The following is a 17,606-nucleotide window of genomic DNA, read 5'->3' as shown; positions in this document are numbered from 1 at the left end:
AATGCAAGCGAAGCACATACTACTCTCCCAGTCTACTCCTTAGTCTGAACAACAGAACCTAACACATACAGTCCTCCGAAAGATGCAGGTGAGAAAGTAACTAGGGCCTTATATTCGTAACAGCGGGACACAGGAACAAATATCCATTAGGAACCCAAATATCCTAAAGCACAGAAAGGACACAGACATCGTGGAACATTAAGTGATAATAAAAAAAAAAAAAAAAAGCAAACTCTTCCTACAGGAAATAACAGGGATGAAACCCACACATAATGCTGAGCAGAGCCAGACATGAGACTGTATTCCACACAATCCCATTTCTAAGACGCTAAAAAAGCAGGCAAAACTAATCCATGGTGATAGATGAAACTAATCCATAGCAAGAAGTTTTGTCAGCAGTGGGGGGAAACTCTGAATAAGCAAGACTGCAGGGGAGTTGGTAATACTCTTTTGCAGGGCCCAACAAACTACAGCCTATGGGTCGAGTCTAGCCACTGTTTTTACAAATAAAGCTTTATGGAGACCCAGCTACATCTACACCTATTCCCTTAGGTATTGTTTTTGGCTGTTTTCACACACAATAGTAGAGTTGAGAGGCTGCCACAGAGATTGTTTGGCCTACAAAGCCTAAAATATTTACTGTCTGGCCCTTTATGGAAAAAGCATTCCACCCCATTCTACCTATTGAGCTGGGGGATGGTTTCATGGATGATCACAGAAGTAAGAATAAGAAGTTCATCCACCTCTCCACTAAAAATCTGTGCACTGTGCTGTACTTCAATAAAATTCTCTACAAGTCCATAGAATTAAATATCTATGTCTTTTTTTTTGGAAGGCCTTTGAATTTGTATTTCAATTATATTTGTGTTAACCATTTAGGATGAATATGGCTTCTGTGCTGCTTTTGTCTTTTCAAACTGAGAGGAGCTAGGAGATTCTCAAGAGTGGGGAAGCTTCCAACACATCCCTTGATATTGTGTCCAAATCTCTTAGAATATGATGCCTTCATAGGATCACTCAGTTGTTGTTATTTGGTCACTGAGTCACGTCGGACTCTTTGCGACCCCACGGACTGCGGTGTGCCAGGCTCCTCTGTCCCCCACCATCTCCTGGAGTTTGCTCGAATTCATGTCCATTGCACAGAATCACTCAGAAGCCATTCATATAAGTGCTGCACTTGGCCAAGTCCTGAGATTACAGGAGGGACGGGAAGGGAAAGGAGTTGGAATCTCATGTGATACATGGTGTCATACTACTCGAGGTTATTTTAGGGTGTAGCTTAGGAGAGCAACCAGCTCAGCTCAGATTGAAATACAGCATGTATTAAGGCTAAACAGTCTTATATTTCCAGAGAAGAAAATTCTGCCCCAACAAGCACGTCGCACGTAAGCCTTAGTGGAGAATGGGGGATAGGCGAAGACATCCGCTCCACCCTGCACCAAAGGAGGGCCATCCTCTTGTTCCACCACGACGTGGCTACTTGGCGGCCATGTGCCTGGGGGACAATTTTATTGTGTCTGAGGTTTCCTCTTTCTTTCCCTTTGCTTCTTTTGTTTTGGTTTGCTATTTAGCCTTTGATGATCAAACTACAATCACAGCTAGATGCCTCTTGGCTTCCCCTTGTCCTGGTCTAGCAGAGACTGGGGGAGTGGGGGAGAATGAATACGCAAAGGCATGGTGGTGCTGGGTCTCTCATAAAATGTGTCTCTGTTTGCCCACATGGGCATCAGGCCTCAGCAGGGAAGAACAATACTACCTGTTCATGGAGGAATAGTAATGGTTTCAGTCCTCCAAACAATGAGCTCTGTAATTTACTCCATCTTCCTCCTGAGAACGCGCTTCACATGGCCCGCACTGTGCCAGGTGGTTTGGAGAAAGATGAACTGCCCGGTCTAACAAGGGACACTTCAGCAACGGGTGTAAAGACACAACAGCTGCTCTGGTCTCGGCTCGTCTCCCAGTGACATGGCCCCAGCCAGCCTTTCCACACCAAGATAAGGGTCATGATGCTATCCAACCTCGACAACTCCCACACCCTGGGCAGCAGGACTTCCCAGCACTCTACTGAGATGTCTGAGATGTCATAGGCCTCAGGACACAGTTCCTCACCATTTACCATGGGTTAGGGTTTGGGTTTGTTCTCCATCCAAGCCCTGAGCCTGTACCTTTTTCCGGGAGCAAAATTCACTGTGCTGTTCATCAAAAGAAAGAAGGGTCCCCCAGGGAGAGGACCAGCAAGAACAGCAGCCTTGGAAGCCTCTAGGGGTGGAGGGCCACTATCAAAGAGCTGCACTTCTCCTAAAATACACACATGGATCAGCAGCACAACTGCAGAAAGAATCAAAATATTTTTTAAAATAAGCTACTGTCACCTTGAAATGAGTACAAAATATTAGAGCCCCAACCGAATAACCGTGTCTGCGAGTCCTACTTTTCACTGACGGAATGATTCACAATGGACCTGGGGCCAAGGGCTACTGGAAAGCCTTCTCCAGGCAGTTGTAGATGTGAAACAGCACAGCTACAAAGATGCGGTGTGGCTGTGGACCACAAACGCACACACAAGTTATCTATCTGCACACGCAAGGGAAGAATGGAAATGCTATCACCAAGCGACACCAACTTCCACGGAAAGACGACCCCAAACCCAGACTTGAACCCTCCCACGAGTTTCAAACACCTCCCCTCGAAGGGTTAACGCGGAAGCGGAAGGACTCAAGCAGTTTCGGCGCTGTCAGTTACACCATGAGGTCCATCCATCCTGGCCAGGGCCAGGCAGACAGACGAAAATCGTGTTAGTCTGGTCTCCCTCCACTACTGCACTCTGCTGGCATCAGTTCAGCGCTGAGTCTATATTAGTCCGTGATTTGTTTAGCCTTTGGATTTAAGAGAATGGAAGTACTACGTGAGCAGGAAACAGGACACTCAGCAGAAGCTCCGTCGCCTTTCCCTCCCAGCACTTCCAGTGTCATATATCAACAAGTCCGAGAGAAATCAACATTTCAGAACAATCAGGTCAAAAGTGATATTCTTAGCACCACTTAACATGATTTTGAGCCACCGGAAACAACTCTCTGGTTGTCACACAGCCTCTTCTCCCATCTCATCCCCCTTAATTCTTCCCATTCACACTCTGTCACCTCATTTGACTCCCAATTTAAGACCCCTCCTGAAGCAAAAAACAGTAGCCAAACTGGCGTCCGTGTGCCCATCGTGCCTGATCAAGATGCTCTTGACAAAAAGAAACATCGGTTTCTCCTGCTTTCTCTATCTTTAAGTCATTTTAGCAGCTTTCCTTCTGCCCTTGTTTCTTCTTTGCTTCCCACCTCCCCCAAAGAATCAACCACCACCACCACCACCACCATCATCCCCACCATCATCATCACCACCATCATCCCCACCATCATCATCACCACCATCATTATCATCACCTCGGTTGGGGAAAGGGTGGAGGATAACAGACACAAGAGACCTACATATTAACAAATCAAACTTCAGGATCTCTTGCATGTCCTACCTGAATTGCAATCTGGTGTTCAATCGTTTTGTACGCAGAGTAATGTGTGCTCCCGGACTGAAAATGGAGCTGTAGAAAGAAACCAAATCAAAGCGTTCTGCTTATGTCACAAACTACAAGAAAACATCTTAAGCAGTTTATGAATAGCAGACAAACCTTCCTAGATTGAACTGCAGCCTTGGCATTCAATCAAGACCTGTGTATTTTTATTTGTTGCTATAAATAAGATGCTCATAATAATCTAAGGTTTAAAAAAAAAGCACCTATTCAATAAGCAAAAGGGAGGGAGGTGGAGGGGGCCAGGAGTGAGGATCAATGACATGAAAAGGAAAGACGGATGCCCATTAAGACATAAAGGAAGCCAGTGTGCTGAGCAAGATGCTGCAGAAAAATTAACTGTGTGCTGCAAAAATCATCAGAATTGCGACACATAGGCGAGAGGGAAAGACTGGGAGAGAGAGGATGTGAGAAGCCACAAGACTGCAAAGGTACAAGCCCCTCCCCCACCGCTCCCCCTGCCAGAGTTTGAATAACTGGGCTCTCACCCTCAAACAGAATTCTATTTTGGGGAAAACAAATGTGGCAGGCAGAGAATTCAGGGGCCACCCGATGCCTTATACATTCTTTCACAATGACTAAGCTATCAGTCTCAGGACAGCTCTTGCAACCCGCACGCACTCTAGGAATCCACACTTCCCCAAAGAGGGAGCCAACCAGTGCCCAAGAGCCACTGAAAGTTCTGAAGACCACCTATTCGGGAGCCCAAGGGTGAAGGTATGCCCTGGGTTCACCCAGACCCAGCCCCCCCCCCACCCCCTGCCACAGCAGAAGGCTAAAGTCTCTCCTGGGCCTTTCCCCTTGAAGACCTATAGATCCCTCAACAAAGAAGTGGGTAGCCCCAAATAAAAAGGAATACCAAGATGGCTCTCCAAATTTTTCTTTTCCCCAATAATACTTGTTAATCTTGGGCTCCTATCAATTGGGAAAACAAACACCATTTGCTGACTGATTTTATAAACAACACAACAATCACCAAAAGGTCTCAACAATATCTGAAGATGCATTTTAATTGACCATAAACGAACAAATGATGAAGAATCACACGGTCTTATGAAATTGCTGTCCATCCTCCTCACAGCAATAGGCAGACCAGCTGCATTTCCAAACACAGAACTGTATTACTAGAGCAAACTACTGCTACTACGACCACTGTACTGTTACTATTACCAGAACCTTCCCATTAAAGCAAAGCATTACCTAGCCTAAGTGAGTTTTAGACCCCATTATTTCGTATCTTGCTCCCTGTAAGAAAAATTATTCATTTTATATAGGTTTTTATTTAGGGGGTGGGGGCAGAATTCATATAAGAACTTCTGAACCAAGTCAAACTAAACACAATCCAGTAGTAATGAAATTTTTTAAACAGTCTAAATCCATACTGCTCATGGGATAAGGCAATACTGTTCCCAGATAGGGATACAATGGGTTCTGAGACCATTATATCTTTTCCAAATGAACAAATTAAAAAACACTGCTTGTATAGATATATTAGGAGTCCCCCTGGTCTCAAACGTAATAGTAATCAAAGTTAAAAGGGAGCACAATAGAGGTTGGGGGGGAATATATATATATATATATATATATACACACACACACACATATACATATTCCTTTACCTGTCAATGCAGAATAATGAATCACACTCCCAAAAACAACAAAAGATAAAGGCTGAGCCACTGAGATAAGCCCCTCCCATGCACAGAGCTGCCCCTGCTGCCGCACCCCAACACACACACTCAGGAGCTATTCATCCAAAGTGAGTCCCTGCAGAAGACAGATGAACTTGCCCCCTCGGCCCCCCCGTCCTTTTTGTGAAAACAGCCAGTCAGTAAGCGGAGATCGGACTAATTACTGTGACAATTGTGCATCGTGTTAAAACAACTTTTGTGCACGGGACAGGTTCCTCTGCGAGTTTGGAATTCTTGGCTGAGAGCGGCTCTGGTCGAGCGAAGCAGAGGACTCTCCCGCTCAGGAGAGGAGGCAACACTGAAAGCTCGTCCCCCTTTTCAGCCGGTTTTATTCTTCCCTTTTCCAACTGCCTGATGCAGAGCTTAATGGAAACTTGTCCAGGCTTTTCTTCCCACAAACCCTGCGGAGCCCTGAGGCGATCTTGCACTCAGGGTTACCACAGAAAATTTCTATCATCAATTAAAACTGAATGGACACCTGATAACTAAGTAGACATCGTGGAAACAAAATTTCATACGATCACGGCCTTCTAAACAAATTAGTGAAACTGTGGCTAATCCAAATTCAATTTTCACTTGTCCGGTTCCATACTTAACAGCACAACTCCAAAGAGAAAGCTATTAATACAGTTAAGACAGTAAAAATGCAGCTCCAAGATCCTTAAGAATCCGATTGTTGTTCAGTCTCTGAGTTGTATCCAACTCTTTGGGGACCCCACGGACTGTAGCCCGCCAGGCTCCTCTGTTCATGCGATTCCCCAGGCAAGAATATTGGAGCAGGTTGCCATTTCCTCCTTCAGGGGAACTTCCCCACCCAGGGATCGAACCCACGTCTCCTGCACTTGCAGGCAGATTCTCACCAGGAAAGCCCTAAGAATCTGGCAGGACAAAGCTAATTTCACCTTCACACACACCAACCTAATGTCCCCAAGCAATGTAACTTCACTCCTCAGGTGTCCAGGCACACCGAACAATGTTGACCAGCTCCTAAATCCATGCAGCACAAGCTCCAATCAGATCTTTACTCCTAACCAGAACCCACTGTGTTGGAGAGATTCTGAGCTAAACTTCCCCCAGCAACAGCGACGAAGACTTAAAATTTTCTCATTTCTCTGTTGCATTTCCACCCCCTCTTTTCCCAAATACTCTCTTCTAAAGCACACTCTTTAAACGGCTTTTTCTCTCCCTGTAAAACACAGGGATGCCTTGTTCATTATAGTGTAGCTTTTTAAGATGAAGATAAAATACAAGGACCCAGTAAAAACTTGGCATTCTAAGATGGAACAATAATTTATTTATATCTCCGTATAAAGCTAGAAGAAAGAACAAGAGAAGGTTGGCCCTCTGTGCTTTTGTTTGTTTTTGGAAGATACGGGGAGGCTGAGAGATCTTAGATGGTGAATTAAGGCTCATCTGATTTAAGAACCAGGTTCCCCCATGCCTGGACTCTTGGGACCGCCCCTGCTCTGGTCACCTGCAGCACTGTCCATCACCTCCGCATCCAGCAACTGTGGCTCTTATGCCCTGAGCCTACACCATGCCCTAATGTGGTGCCTACCCACCACCCCTAGCCCCCATCCCAGCCACCTCCTCAAGCAACACCAAATGAGAACTCCAAGGTACTTCTCATGTTGTGCCTTCCTGGGAAACTCGCAACAAAATACACCTTCCCTTCCTGTGTGTTTGTTCACAGTGGCCAAGCCCACCCACCATTCTAACACTCCCAGATGACCCAGCCATGTCTCCCCCAGAGAAAGAGCCATGGAGAAGCACTGGTGCTCTGCACAATCTGGCACACGTTCTCCAGCAAAGCAAAACCCAATATTTCACAATCCACCACCTTCCTTATCAAGAAATCCTATCTTGATTTCTCTTGTCTCATTTCTAAGTACTACTGGCCCTAACTTTGATGTTTCCAATACAAGACATCAGAGATACCCAGAGATGGGAGAAAAGCAATGCAGCTTTTTCAGCCACAGAGATCTCATCCTCAAAGGCAACTCAAAAAACTTGAAACCCTCCATTGGGTTTTCCAACACTTAAGTGAACTTCCTGTAGGATGAAGATTAATTTTGTATGCCTACTCACTCCACTAAACTGGGAAGAGGGGGAGCATTTGCTTTATTTCCATTTTTATGAATCACCTAGCTTTCTATTAAAATAAAAAGAAGAAATCCAGATTCATTTCCTAAAAAGTTCTAGTTTAGGGGAATTCTTGGTTCACGTTCCTCCCCGCTGTAGCTACCACCAAGAGGCACTTGTAAGTTTAACTTACATGTCATTAGCATAAAAGACAAAATAGGGGCCTAAGTATATCTAAGACCTTTTCTTAGGTCACCAGTCATTTTTCAGGACAGTGACAGCACCCCCAAGCCTCTTACATTTAGTGGGAAATAAATTTCTGACCAGGCCTCTGATCAGAAACCCTTTAAAAAGTGCCAAGGGGGCTTCTAACTTCTACAGGGAAGGCAAAACCAGCACAGACTGGTAGGTATGGAGACTTAAGCATTCCTGCAAAGATTCAGACACAGAACATCTGTACCCTCCTAAAACAATAACTTAACAAAGGCAACCCCTTTTCCCTTCCTGGCTTTCTCCAGAAATTGTGCTACAACAAAACACACGCCTTTAGACACAGGAACAATCTCTCCTACTGTCTCGACGTTCCATCAAATGTCTATTTACCCTCATTAATTTTTTCTTTTCTTTTCCTCAACCTGAAACCATCAGCTATGAGTCAGAGGACGATCATTAACTTTTACAGCTTTCATACACATCCACCTACTCACATTGGGGGAAAGAAGTATTGACTTGCAACACTGCCTGAGACCAAAATTCTCTAAGGAAAAAAAAAAGGTAGAGAAAATCACTTTGAGAAAGTTGTATCTATAGGTCTATGGGGGGGGGAGGGGTAGCTACATTTATTTATATATTTTTTCCATATTGTGGTGCAGTCACTGCAAAAAGTTACAGTTGAACTTGGTTACAGTGATGGGCATTTCTGGATTTGTTTTTTGACGGAAAATCAGATGATTTTCTTTAAACATCAAACCATAATTACAGTTCTTAAACTGTTTGGGGGAGAGAAGAAGAAAGGGAAGCAAGTTTCCTGCTTTTGTCCAAAACACATTTCCAGCATATAAACACACGTGGGCTAAAGTGCTGAGACATGTTCCTAACACAGCATTTCTCATTAAAAGTTGCTACACTAACACTCTTAAAATAATGCCCCGTCATTACTCCACTTAGCAGTCACAGTGCTGCAACTCATAACGAATTAATTTGCATTAATGTGGGTTTCATGTGTCCTTCCCTGGGTATGCCATTGTGATTCAGGGTTAATAAAACTGACAGGACAATAACATAGTGCCTTTTATTTCACTTTCCCAAATAAACCGACCCACCCAAAGACCCACACAAATCCTCTCGATTTTTTAAAGCATTTTGCTAATATATTTAGTACATCATAATTGGCCCAGCACGCAAGAACCTAGTTATCTTCTCAGTAAATATTTATAGCATCACTCTTTCCCATTCATTCTGCATTTTCTTAGAGAATCTCACTGTAGCCTACATCTGCAATTCATTGACTTTACAATTTACCACATGTTGGGATGGGAGAGGTCTTAGCTCTATTTGAATCACTACACAAATATGCAAGTGATTTATCGGTTTCAAACTAAAGACTCCAAGAGAAGGACTCCACTTTTCCTGAACATTACTTCTTCTGGCAGACCATGAACAATTACAGTTCGTACTAATTAAGCTCTGTAAATGTGCTGTGCCTTACTAATGCCTACCAGGCCTCAAATTTATTTTCATGATGCCAAACTTTAGCAAGCAATTTTAACTCCTTCAGAGCTGATCCCATTAACAGCCATCCCTTTTCCCTGAAGAAAGAGTTGTGTGGGGCTACTTCATGACCAAAAAAAAAAAAGAATAAAATATAAAAGACCAAATTACCCGCCCCAAATCAGATATGCCTAAGGAAGAAAACAGCCTATCCTAGGAAAACTGAAGAACACCAGGGCTGATAACCCGTTCAAAGATCCCACAGCCCCATCTTTGTAATGAGCTGTTAAGGGATTCATATCTGTCCCAGAGGGCTAGTAAGTTTCTGCATTCCATTGATTAGAAAATAAAACCGTTCAGCCTCGGTCTTTAAGTTTGGGTTGGATGGAGCGAAGGACTCGGCCAGAAATGAGAGAGCCATCAGCCCCGCCCCTCTTTGCCAGTTTCCCATACACCTCGGAATCCCACTCCCCCTTTGCCATGTGGTCACACACACACTAGGACAGCCCACTTCTTTTTTAAGAATAAATGACAATCCGCAGGGTAACTGGCCATCTCTCTCACATCGGGGGTCTTCACCACAGATGCTCCATCCCCAGACTCTTGCACGGTGGTAAGTCACATGAAGTTATTATCTGCTGCATAGAGCTCTTTGGGTGAAAAGTAGATTGGAACCAGTTTTTACTGAGCACATCAATATGGTTGTTAATACCATCCCCCACCCCACCCCCCAGTCATGGTATTTTCACCTCTCATAAGAAACTTCTAACTCCTAATTTCAATGAGGCCATTTCTGTCAAGCCCAAATATCTGCCGCATCTTTTTATGCCTTTTTATGCCTTTCTAACCTTTCTTAGCCAAGCATTTATTCTGCCTTCTCTGTTACTTTTCTATGTCCTCCACCAAGACACCACTGCACATTTCCCAAATGAATGGCCTTCCCATTCCCAAAGCAAACTTGGATTTTTTTCTCATCTATTAATTCTTTTAATCAATTCTCCTCACTCCATGTCACTTTTCTTTTAACCCTCACGTTAACTATCGCCCTATGCAATTGCGTGCGTTTTCCCTTCCAGCTCAGTCAAACATCATATAAATTGAAGGGCAGCCTCCCATATCAGGTTTCTATAAGTATTCTGGGAAATAAGCACAATATAGACAAAAGGGTCTCAAAAAAAAAGTCAAGAAAGAAAGGAAAAAGGGATAAACCAGAAGAAAAGGAAAAAAGATCCAAACACCTAGAGCAACTTTGCTTTTGAAAAACATTCGTGCAGAGCCCCCACTGAATTTCCATTCCTGAAAGTGCTCTTTATAAATGTGTATAACAATAGCCTGGAGGAAAAGTACAAGTCAGCTGCCAAAGGAGGAAGGGGTGTCTGTCTCGGCTGGCTCAGATTGTAGGGGTGGGGGTCAGAGGCGGGGGAGAGGGCAGCTTTGGTGATGGGTTGTCCCCCCCACCCCAATCTCAGTGCTTATAATTAGTGAGAGAAATTTGAGCTACTGCCAGTGTCTGCGGACCTTGAATATTATAAGGCCAACGTGGCGTCAAATATCTTAACATTCATAAGTGTTATGGGCTGTAAATAAAGCCTGTGGATTTATGACCCGGTGGTGCTTGCCAGCAAAGGACTAGGGCACATTTCTTTCAGCAGACCTGTCGAGGTGCGAGTTTGCCTTTGGTTGTAAAATTAACCATTTCCTTCACAAATGTGCTCAATTATAAGTCAGAGTTGAAGACTGACTTACACGGTTGCCAATATCCACTCCCAGAAGAAACTCAGACGCCCACATCACACACCCCTTTCAAAAAGAAAAGCCTCAAGAATTTGATTCACCCCCCTCCTTCTCCAAACTTCTGAAATGTGTCACCTCGAAACAGTTATAAATGCGGTTAAAGATATTATCTAATTCCACTCACCAAGACTAAAAAGCTTACACCTACTTCCTTGGAAAGTGCTTATTTATTTGGCAACGCTATGGTTTAAAAAAACAAAAAAGGGGTAAATCACTCCTTGCCTGAAGTCCCTTCCCCCAATATGTCATCTACTTCCTGTGTAGGAGAGTCTTTGCTAAATCCAGGTTGTCTCAGACTTAACTGCCAATAAACCAACTTCCACAGAACTTCCAGACAGCTGGGGAAAAGGTCCCCGGAGTTTTAGTCATGGTCCAGAAACACGCGTCCGCACAAAAATTTGCAGCTGTCCTGTCTCTGCAGTGCATTTTTAATGGGATTCGGGGGCCCCTGTTGTGAAACATCTGACAAAATGTAAAATCCTCTTAGATACCTTCCAGTTTACCCACTGAGCCTGTGTAAGAGAAGTTGCACCAACATTTCTCCACCAAGAAGTCTGGGTGCTTTTCGTATGCACACAGGCACCTCGTGGCATGTGAGGAAACATTCAAAACCTGGAAAGGCTTCTACTGTAATCTTTAAAAGCACAGCCTCTGGTGCAACTATTAAAATGCTGGTTTTCTAAAGCAAATATTTTTTTAATGGCGTGCAGAACTGCAGTTATCCTGAACTGCTAACAGAACAGCATTCTTGATCTGCCAGCCCCCGGAAACCTTCCTGTAACTTTTTCACAGCTTGCTAAGAAACAGAAAGCTGACCAGTTTCCAGCAGGGACTCCAAATGAAATCCATATCAGTAAAATTAAAATCAAGGTGGAAAACTCCCAGCCAGAGTCGGGGATTGTTTTTCTCCAAATCTTTTCTCAATCAAATAGGGGTGCATCAATGAAAGCTACTTTCCTTCAGCAGTCAAGTTTCCAAAAACACTTCTTCCAGATAAACACTCTAGGCTCCCGAATGCCTCATAGTTTTGTTTCTGGGGTTTTCAGGAGGCTTTCATTTCAACAAACTGTGGAAGCGCTGGCATATTAAATTTATAATCATTAAAATATGACTTATTGGGTGAATGTTGAGCCCATAATCCAAACTGCAGACATTAAACCCCAACCTAGAAAGATTAGCATGGAATTAATACTGCTGCCTTGAGACTGAAATCTAAACATGTTTGCCATAAATATTTCTCAAGGAGATGAAAAACAATTAGCATAAATACCAAAGAAGGGCAAGAACACCTGTTCTTTTTCAGGGCGATAAGCATTTTATTGTTCTCTATTTAAAATGTAATGACCTGTGTAATTACAGTAATATTACATTGTTATGTAGGGGCTTGGAATGTCACACTTTGAAAAGTGTTGTCAAAACAATCAGGGGTGAAGGTGGGGGGTGGGAGGACAACAGGGAAGGACCACCATTAACCCTTCACACTCCAAGGTCTAAATCTTTTGTATTAGAAAGGATTATGTTGTTTGATCGAGGAGAAAACATCCATTTTTCACCAGGCAGAAAGAGAAGTTGCTGCCCAGCTAAATAAAACCCCAATGAATAGGCCCCTCTTGGTTTCCTTTAAATGCTGGATTCCAAGCTCTAAAATGAATTCAAGATGCTGCTTATTTATTTGTTCAACCTAGTAGCAAACAGTTTCAGCTGAAAAGCAAATAACTTTGGATCAAAGAAGATGCAAAAGCTCTAATAACCAAGTCCTTAATAAGAATTTCAAACCTAACTGGAATTTCGGCCACCAAATCCCATATTCTCATTTGGCAGGAGGGAAAAAGAAATGTAAAACTAGTTTTTCCTATCAACTTTAATAAGGAAACAGTATTCTTATCTTTAGAATATACAAATGTTACCACAATTCTAATATTTGCAGTTCTATCACCTCCCATCTGCTCAACCAGACCTCTCGCCTTAATGCTTTTTTTGTATTCGAATCTTTTTAAAAGCCGTTCCTATTACTGTATCAAAGGCTAAATTAACATGATGTAGAAATCTTTGTCATTTTAAAATAAAATTACTACTATCAAGCTTTATGGCGTCTCCAGCAATTAAAGCATTATTCTTGAGATAATGTATTATTCATCATAAGCCCATTTAATGATACTCCTTAATTCTTTACGTTCTTAAATAGAAAAGCAGAAACCAGGAACCCAAAGAGCTTGCTTTTGAAAGGCTGCAACAGCTTACAGGTACTCTCATAAGTAACAGAAAATATAGCAAAAAAAAAACCACCCACCACCACCAAGGAGGGTCGGGAAAAGAATAGAGCCAATTTGTCTTTACACCTTGCCCTCAAAAAACACACTCTATGAAGCACTAAGAATTTCAGATGAGCATGAAAAGACCGCTATCTTGCCTATAGATTCCTTCGGCAGCTGTATCAAATCTGGAATTGCAAGCCGGCCTTCTGATTGAAGAGGTCAGGAGTGACACATAACAGCCTCTCAGCCTCATTTCCATGTCTCTGCTTACCGGCTTAAATAAATAACTTTAATTTTGGAGCACATCAGCTAACTCAGGTAACAGATAGGAGGGAGGAAGGGCCTGTGCGCACAAAAGATGTCTGTTGGGTGTTTGACACGCAAATATTAAAACTGCCTCCTGAGTTCAGAAATGTCTTCTCAATCTGATGTCACAGCACCAGGCCACCCGCTATGTCCGCAATTAAAATCACAAGACGCCGAGTATTCCTACAATGCCCACAAAGGGGACGGGGTGGTTGGGAGCTTTCCTTTTCGCACCGGGAAATCATTTATTTGCCTTTAACAATTTCCCTGTTTCTTAATTACAGCACAACACAACTGCTGGAGTTTCGGGAGACAGTGGGGCAAGCCTGCCAGCGGCCAGAGAGAGGAGTTTGCAAGGAGCCCAGAAGGGCCAGCAAGCCTGCCACCAAAGCTCAGTATTCAGATGGCCTTTCAGATGGCAAAGTGGATTTTAAAATAATATCAGAGAGACTTCCATCGTAGGGGGAGGGGAGGAGAAGAAATTCTCAGGGTTACTTTGGAATGTCGCTTGGTCGGCTTGGTCATTACACAAACTCTCCGGTTCAAGATGCCCACGAGCTCCCAGGAAAAATACAACGTAGCCGGACTGTGTTTCGCCTCCAGCTGCAACCCCACAGACCGGCCCCTGCCTCCAGAAAGCGCTGGCCATCTAAGAGGAGGTCGGGCTGAAACGGTCTCCCAGCTTCCCAAGCCTGCAGAAGCCTGGGCGCAAGGGAGGGCGGGGGGAATAATTATTTCTTTCCTTGCCGTAAAAAATGACCGGTCTACCATGCCCTTGCCATTTTTTTTTGCCGGGGCCCCAAAAAACAAGTCAAACCTGATAGTTAATATTTTAATGCTTAAAAACACTTGTAGATCGGATCGACTCCTGTCCGGCAAGCCCTCGGCCATTAGCACCGAATCCACGGCTGCTGAACAGTGGGTGCACTATTTCAAATTGCTAGCTCGAGTTACCGAAAAAGAAAAAGACAAAAGTAGCGTGTGTGTAAATAAGAGGTAGGGGGACTGAGCCAGAGAAGGTGCAAAATAACAATCGAGAAGCCGGGCACAAACGTTTAGAGATCGCGTCTAGAGATTCGGGATCCACGCTTTTAAGAGCAGGGTAGGATGGGGGGAAGCGGTTCAGGGCGAGGGCAGGGAGCAGAGGTCGGTCGGGGAAGGGGGTGAGCCCTATTAACAAATGTCAGGGGTGGGCTCGGGGCGCACGCTGAGGGAAGCGCCCCCCAGAGCCTGGCACCCCGCTCCGCCCTGAGGCCCTCAAAGTTGGGTGGCCTGCGATCAGCAGCCCACTCCCTAGAACGACAGGCGCCCTGGGCCTCCCTCAGCCTCTCTACACCCTTGGGCCCCCGCACACCCTGGTCTCTGCCCCTCTAGGGCCCGCTGAGGGCCTTCGCTAAAGATAGCGAGAGCAGACCTCACTATATAATCCCAAAGCACCAAATTCCCTAGAAATACATCAAGTCCATCCGGAGGACGCCATCCCGGCTGCACACAACCCAAGAACCGCGGCCACAGGGGCCTCTCCACCCCGCGCGGCCCAGGAGAGCCCGCAGCCAGCGCGCCACGCCGCCGAGCCAAGCCACGGCGCCCAGGGCGCTCGCGGCCCTGCGGGGTGGCCCCCAGAGAAGGAAGCCCGGAGCCCCCCAAAGTTTGCAGTGGAACCCGTCTAGGAAGCGTGACCTTCCAAGGGGAAAAGGGGAGGCGGGCTGAAAACCAGCCACCGACACTAGAAAGCTAAGCAAATCAGCGGCCGGGAGAGAAAGCCGAGGCGCTTCTCCAGGGCCCCGGGCTCCGCGCGCCCGCTAGTTCTCCAGTCCAAACGCCCGGAGGGACAATCCGCTCTCTAACACCGCGCGTCGGGCGCAGCCCAGTCACTCCGTCCCCGGCCGCGGCAGCCAAAGGGTTAACCGGGGGAAGCCCAAGACGCCACAGAAGAGGGAAGGAAGAGAGGGAGAGGGAGAAAAGAAAGAGCCACACAGTCATCTTCCCAGGGTGAAGAAACAAACACCACCAAAGGGGGCGGGGGCAATCAGAGCGCAGGAGGAAAAAAAGAAAAAAGTTCTTCTGATTTTTCCCCCCCACCACCACCACCCTAGCAGAGCCCTGCTTGGAAAGCAAAGTCTCCCCAACATCACGAGGCAACAAACTGAAAGCAAGAACATGGCGAAGTGCAAACACATCCCAGTCCACAAAAGGCAGAAAAGTTTGGAGAGTTTCGGGCTGCTGGGCCACGAGCGGGGGAGGGGAGGCGGGGAGGGGAGGAGGCGGGGAGGGGGAGGGGGAGGAAGGGGAGGGGGAGGGGGGAGGGGGCCGGGCGGGGGCCGGGGGGGGGGGGGGGGGGGCGGGGGGGGGGGGGGGGGCCGGGCGCAGAGGCACTTACAGTTCGGGCGGTGGGCGAGAGCGATCCGTTGGGGAGGTAGGGGCTCGTCAGGTCGGGGATCATGATGAAGGGGTAGCCGGGATACGGTGGCCCCTTAAAGAGCCCTCCATCTTGCCTCTTGGCCGCTAACATGGCGGGGCGGCGAGGGGACGGCGGCGGCGGCCGCGCGGAGCGGGAGAGAGCGAGGAGAAACTTTTTAGAAAAGTGCCCCAAGTGGCCGGGGGCGCCCGGGGCCGGGCCGGCGCACGGCCGGGCCGAGCGGGGCGCGGGGCCCGGGCGCGCGGGGCTGCGGGCCCCGGAGTTGGGGGCCGGGGGTGGGGGGGCAGCTGCGGGACCGCGCGGGGCGTACTCACCTTCTTCCAAACTTTCCCGGGATTTATCTCGGAAACTTTCGGAGCGAGGCGGAGGCCGTCTTTCCGCCTTCCCGGAGGGGTGGAGGTGGGGAGGGCGAGGGGCAAACGCCACGCAGAGGTGGGGGGGAGAAGGGGGGAGAAAAAGGATCAGCGAGGTGGAGGGTTTGGGGTGAGGGGGAGAGAGAAAAAAACAGGGTTACAAGTTTTTGCAATGGTGGCCCCACAAGCACACGCCGCCCGCCTGGCCCCGCGGCGCCCCGCCGCCGCCCCCAGCCCCGATTTCTCCCCTCTCAGCAACATTTGCCAAGCCCAGGAAATAGATTAAGAACCCCACCAGCCCGAGGGGCTTTTCCTACCTCGGAATCGGAGGAGCTGTTTTGATTCGTTTCTGATTCATTGACTAGAGACGATTTGACATCAGCTAAATCCCTCTCCGCCGAGGAGTTTTCGGAGCTCTTCTCCTCCTGCTCGCCCTCGTCTTTGAAGGAAATCAGTTCGTCGTTGGCGCCTAGGTCATCTCCTCCACCGCCGTTCAGCTGCGGCATTTTTTTCACCCACCAGCAGCAATTTTGGAAGAAAAATGAAGTAGGAAGAAAAGCCAAAAAAAAAAAAAAAACCAAAAAAAAGTTTTGCCCCCCCCAAAAAAAATTGCAAGAAAAAGACGAGTCCAAGGTGAACTTTTTTTCTGCTTTGGGGTCTTTTTCTCCTGGGGAGGGGAAAGAGGGAGGAGGGGAGGGGAAGGGGGGGGGATCTTCTGCACGCGTGAGTTTGGGTTTCTTTTTTCTCTCGTTCCCAAGGATCCGATCAATGTGCAAAAAAATAATAAATAAAAAAAAGGGGGGGTAAAAAAAACACACCAACAACAACAAGAAGTCAGATATAAAGAGCAAAGGGGGGGGGGAAGCCGAAGATACAGGAGGAGCTCGTGCCGCTCGGATTTGAGTGAGTTGAAGTTAGACTGAGAGCTTTTCAGTTCAAAGGCGGCGCTGATTGACAGATAGAAAAAGGGGGATCGAAATCCGGAGGAACGGAGTAGTCTGGGAGCGGAGATTATTGACAGGGCGAGAGGAACACACTCGCTTAATGAGATGCCGGGGGGCGGGCCCGGCCCGGTGACGTATGCATAAATAAACAGCCGGGGTGGGCGGGGCGGGGGCGGCTAACAATGATCCTTTCGGGCGCCGGGAGAGGGAGGAGGAAGGGAAGAAGGAGGAGGAGGAGAGGGGCGGGGGAGGAGAGGGGCGGGGGAAGGGAGGGGAGGGGGGAGACGGAGGGAGGAGTGTGCAGGGGGGAGAGGCCTGCGCTGAGTGTGTGCGAGCCCGGGAGTCTGGGCGAGGGAACCGGGACTCGCTCCGGGTGGGGGGCGGCTTCAGAAAAGACAATGCGGAGGAGAGGAGGGGAGGGGGGGGTGGGCGGAGATCGCGTCAGGAATCCGAGTCGGGGAAGGCGGAAGGAAAGCCC

General features: G+C 46.9%; 1 protein-coding gene across 37 annotated transcripts in view; it reads right to left on the bottom strand.

Annotated features, from left to right (window-relative positions):
- The window catches only part of TCF7L2 (transcription factor 7 like 2), a 199,442-nt gene extending 182,407 nt beyond the window's left edge, over positions 1 to 17,035 (bottom strand). For 18 of the 37 annotated variants that reach the window (XM_040254982.1, XM_040255004.1, XM_040254990.1 and 15 more), the window contains exons 1-3: positions 16,502 to 16,766; positions 16,146 to 16,212; positions 15,793 to 15,917 (exon numbers count right to left, since the gene is read on the bottom strand). In XM_040254982.1, coding sequence (XP_040110916.1) covers positions 15,793 to 15,917; positions 16,146 to 16,212; positions 16,502 to 16,690 — 381 coding nt within the window. In that variant the 5' untranslated portion in view covers positions 16,691 to 16,766. Of the gene's footprint in view, positions 1 to 3,517; positions 3,587 to 15,792; positions 15,918 to 16,145; positions 16,213 to 16,501 lie in introns of all 37 variants that reach the window. The other 19 variants (XM_040254997.1, XM_040254999.1, XM_040254998.1 and 16 more) reach the window with 3 other exon arrangements.
- Between the last annotated feature and the right edge of the window lie 571 nt (positions 17,036 to 17,606).

Source organism: Oryx dammah, unplaced genomic scaffold (assembly GCF_014754425.2).
Source record: "Oryx dammah isolate SB20612 unplaced genomic scaffold, SCBI_Odam_1.1 HiC_scaffold_14, whole genome shotgun sequence".
NCBI lineage: Eukaryota > Metazoa > Chordata > Mammalia > Artiodactyla > Bovidae > Oryx > Oryx dammah.
The sequence above is the reverse complement of the archived record's forward strand: the minus strand, read 5'-3'. Positions and strand labels throughout refer to the sequence as shown.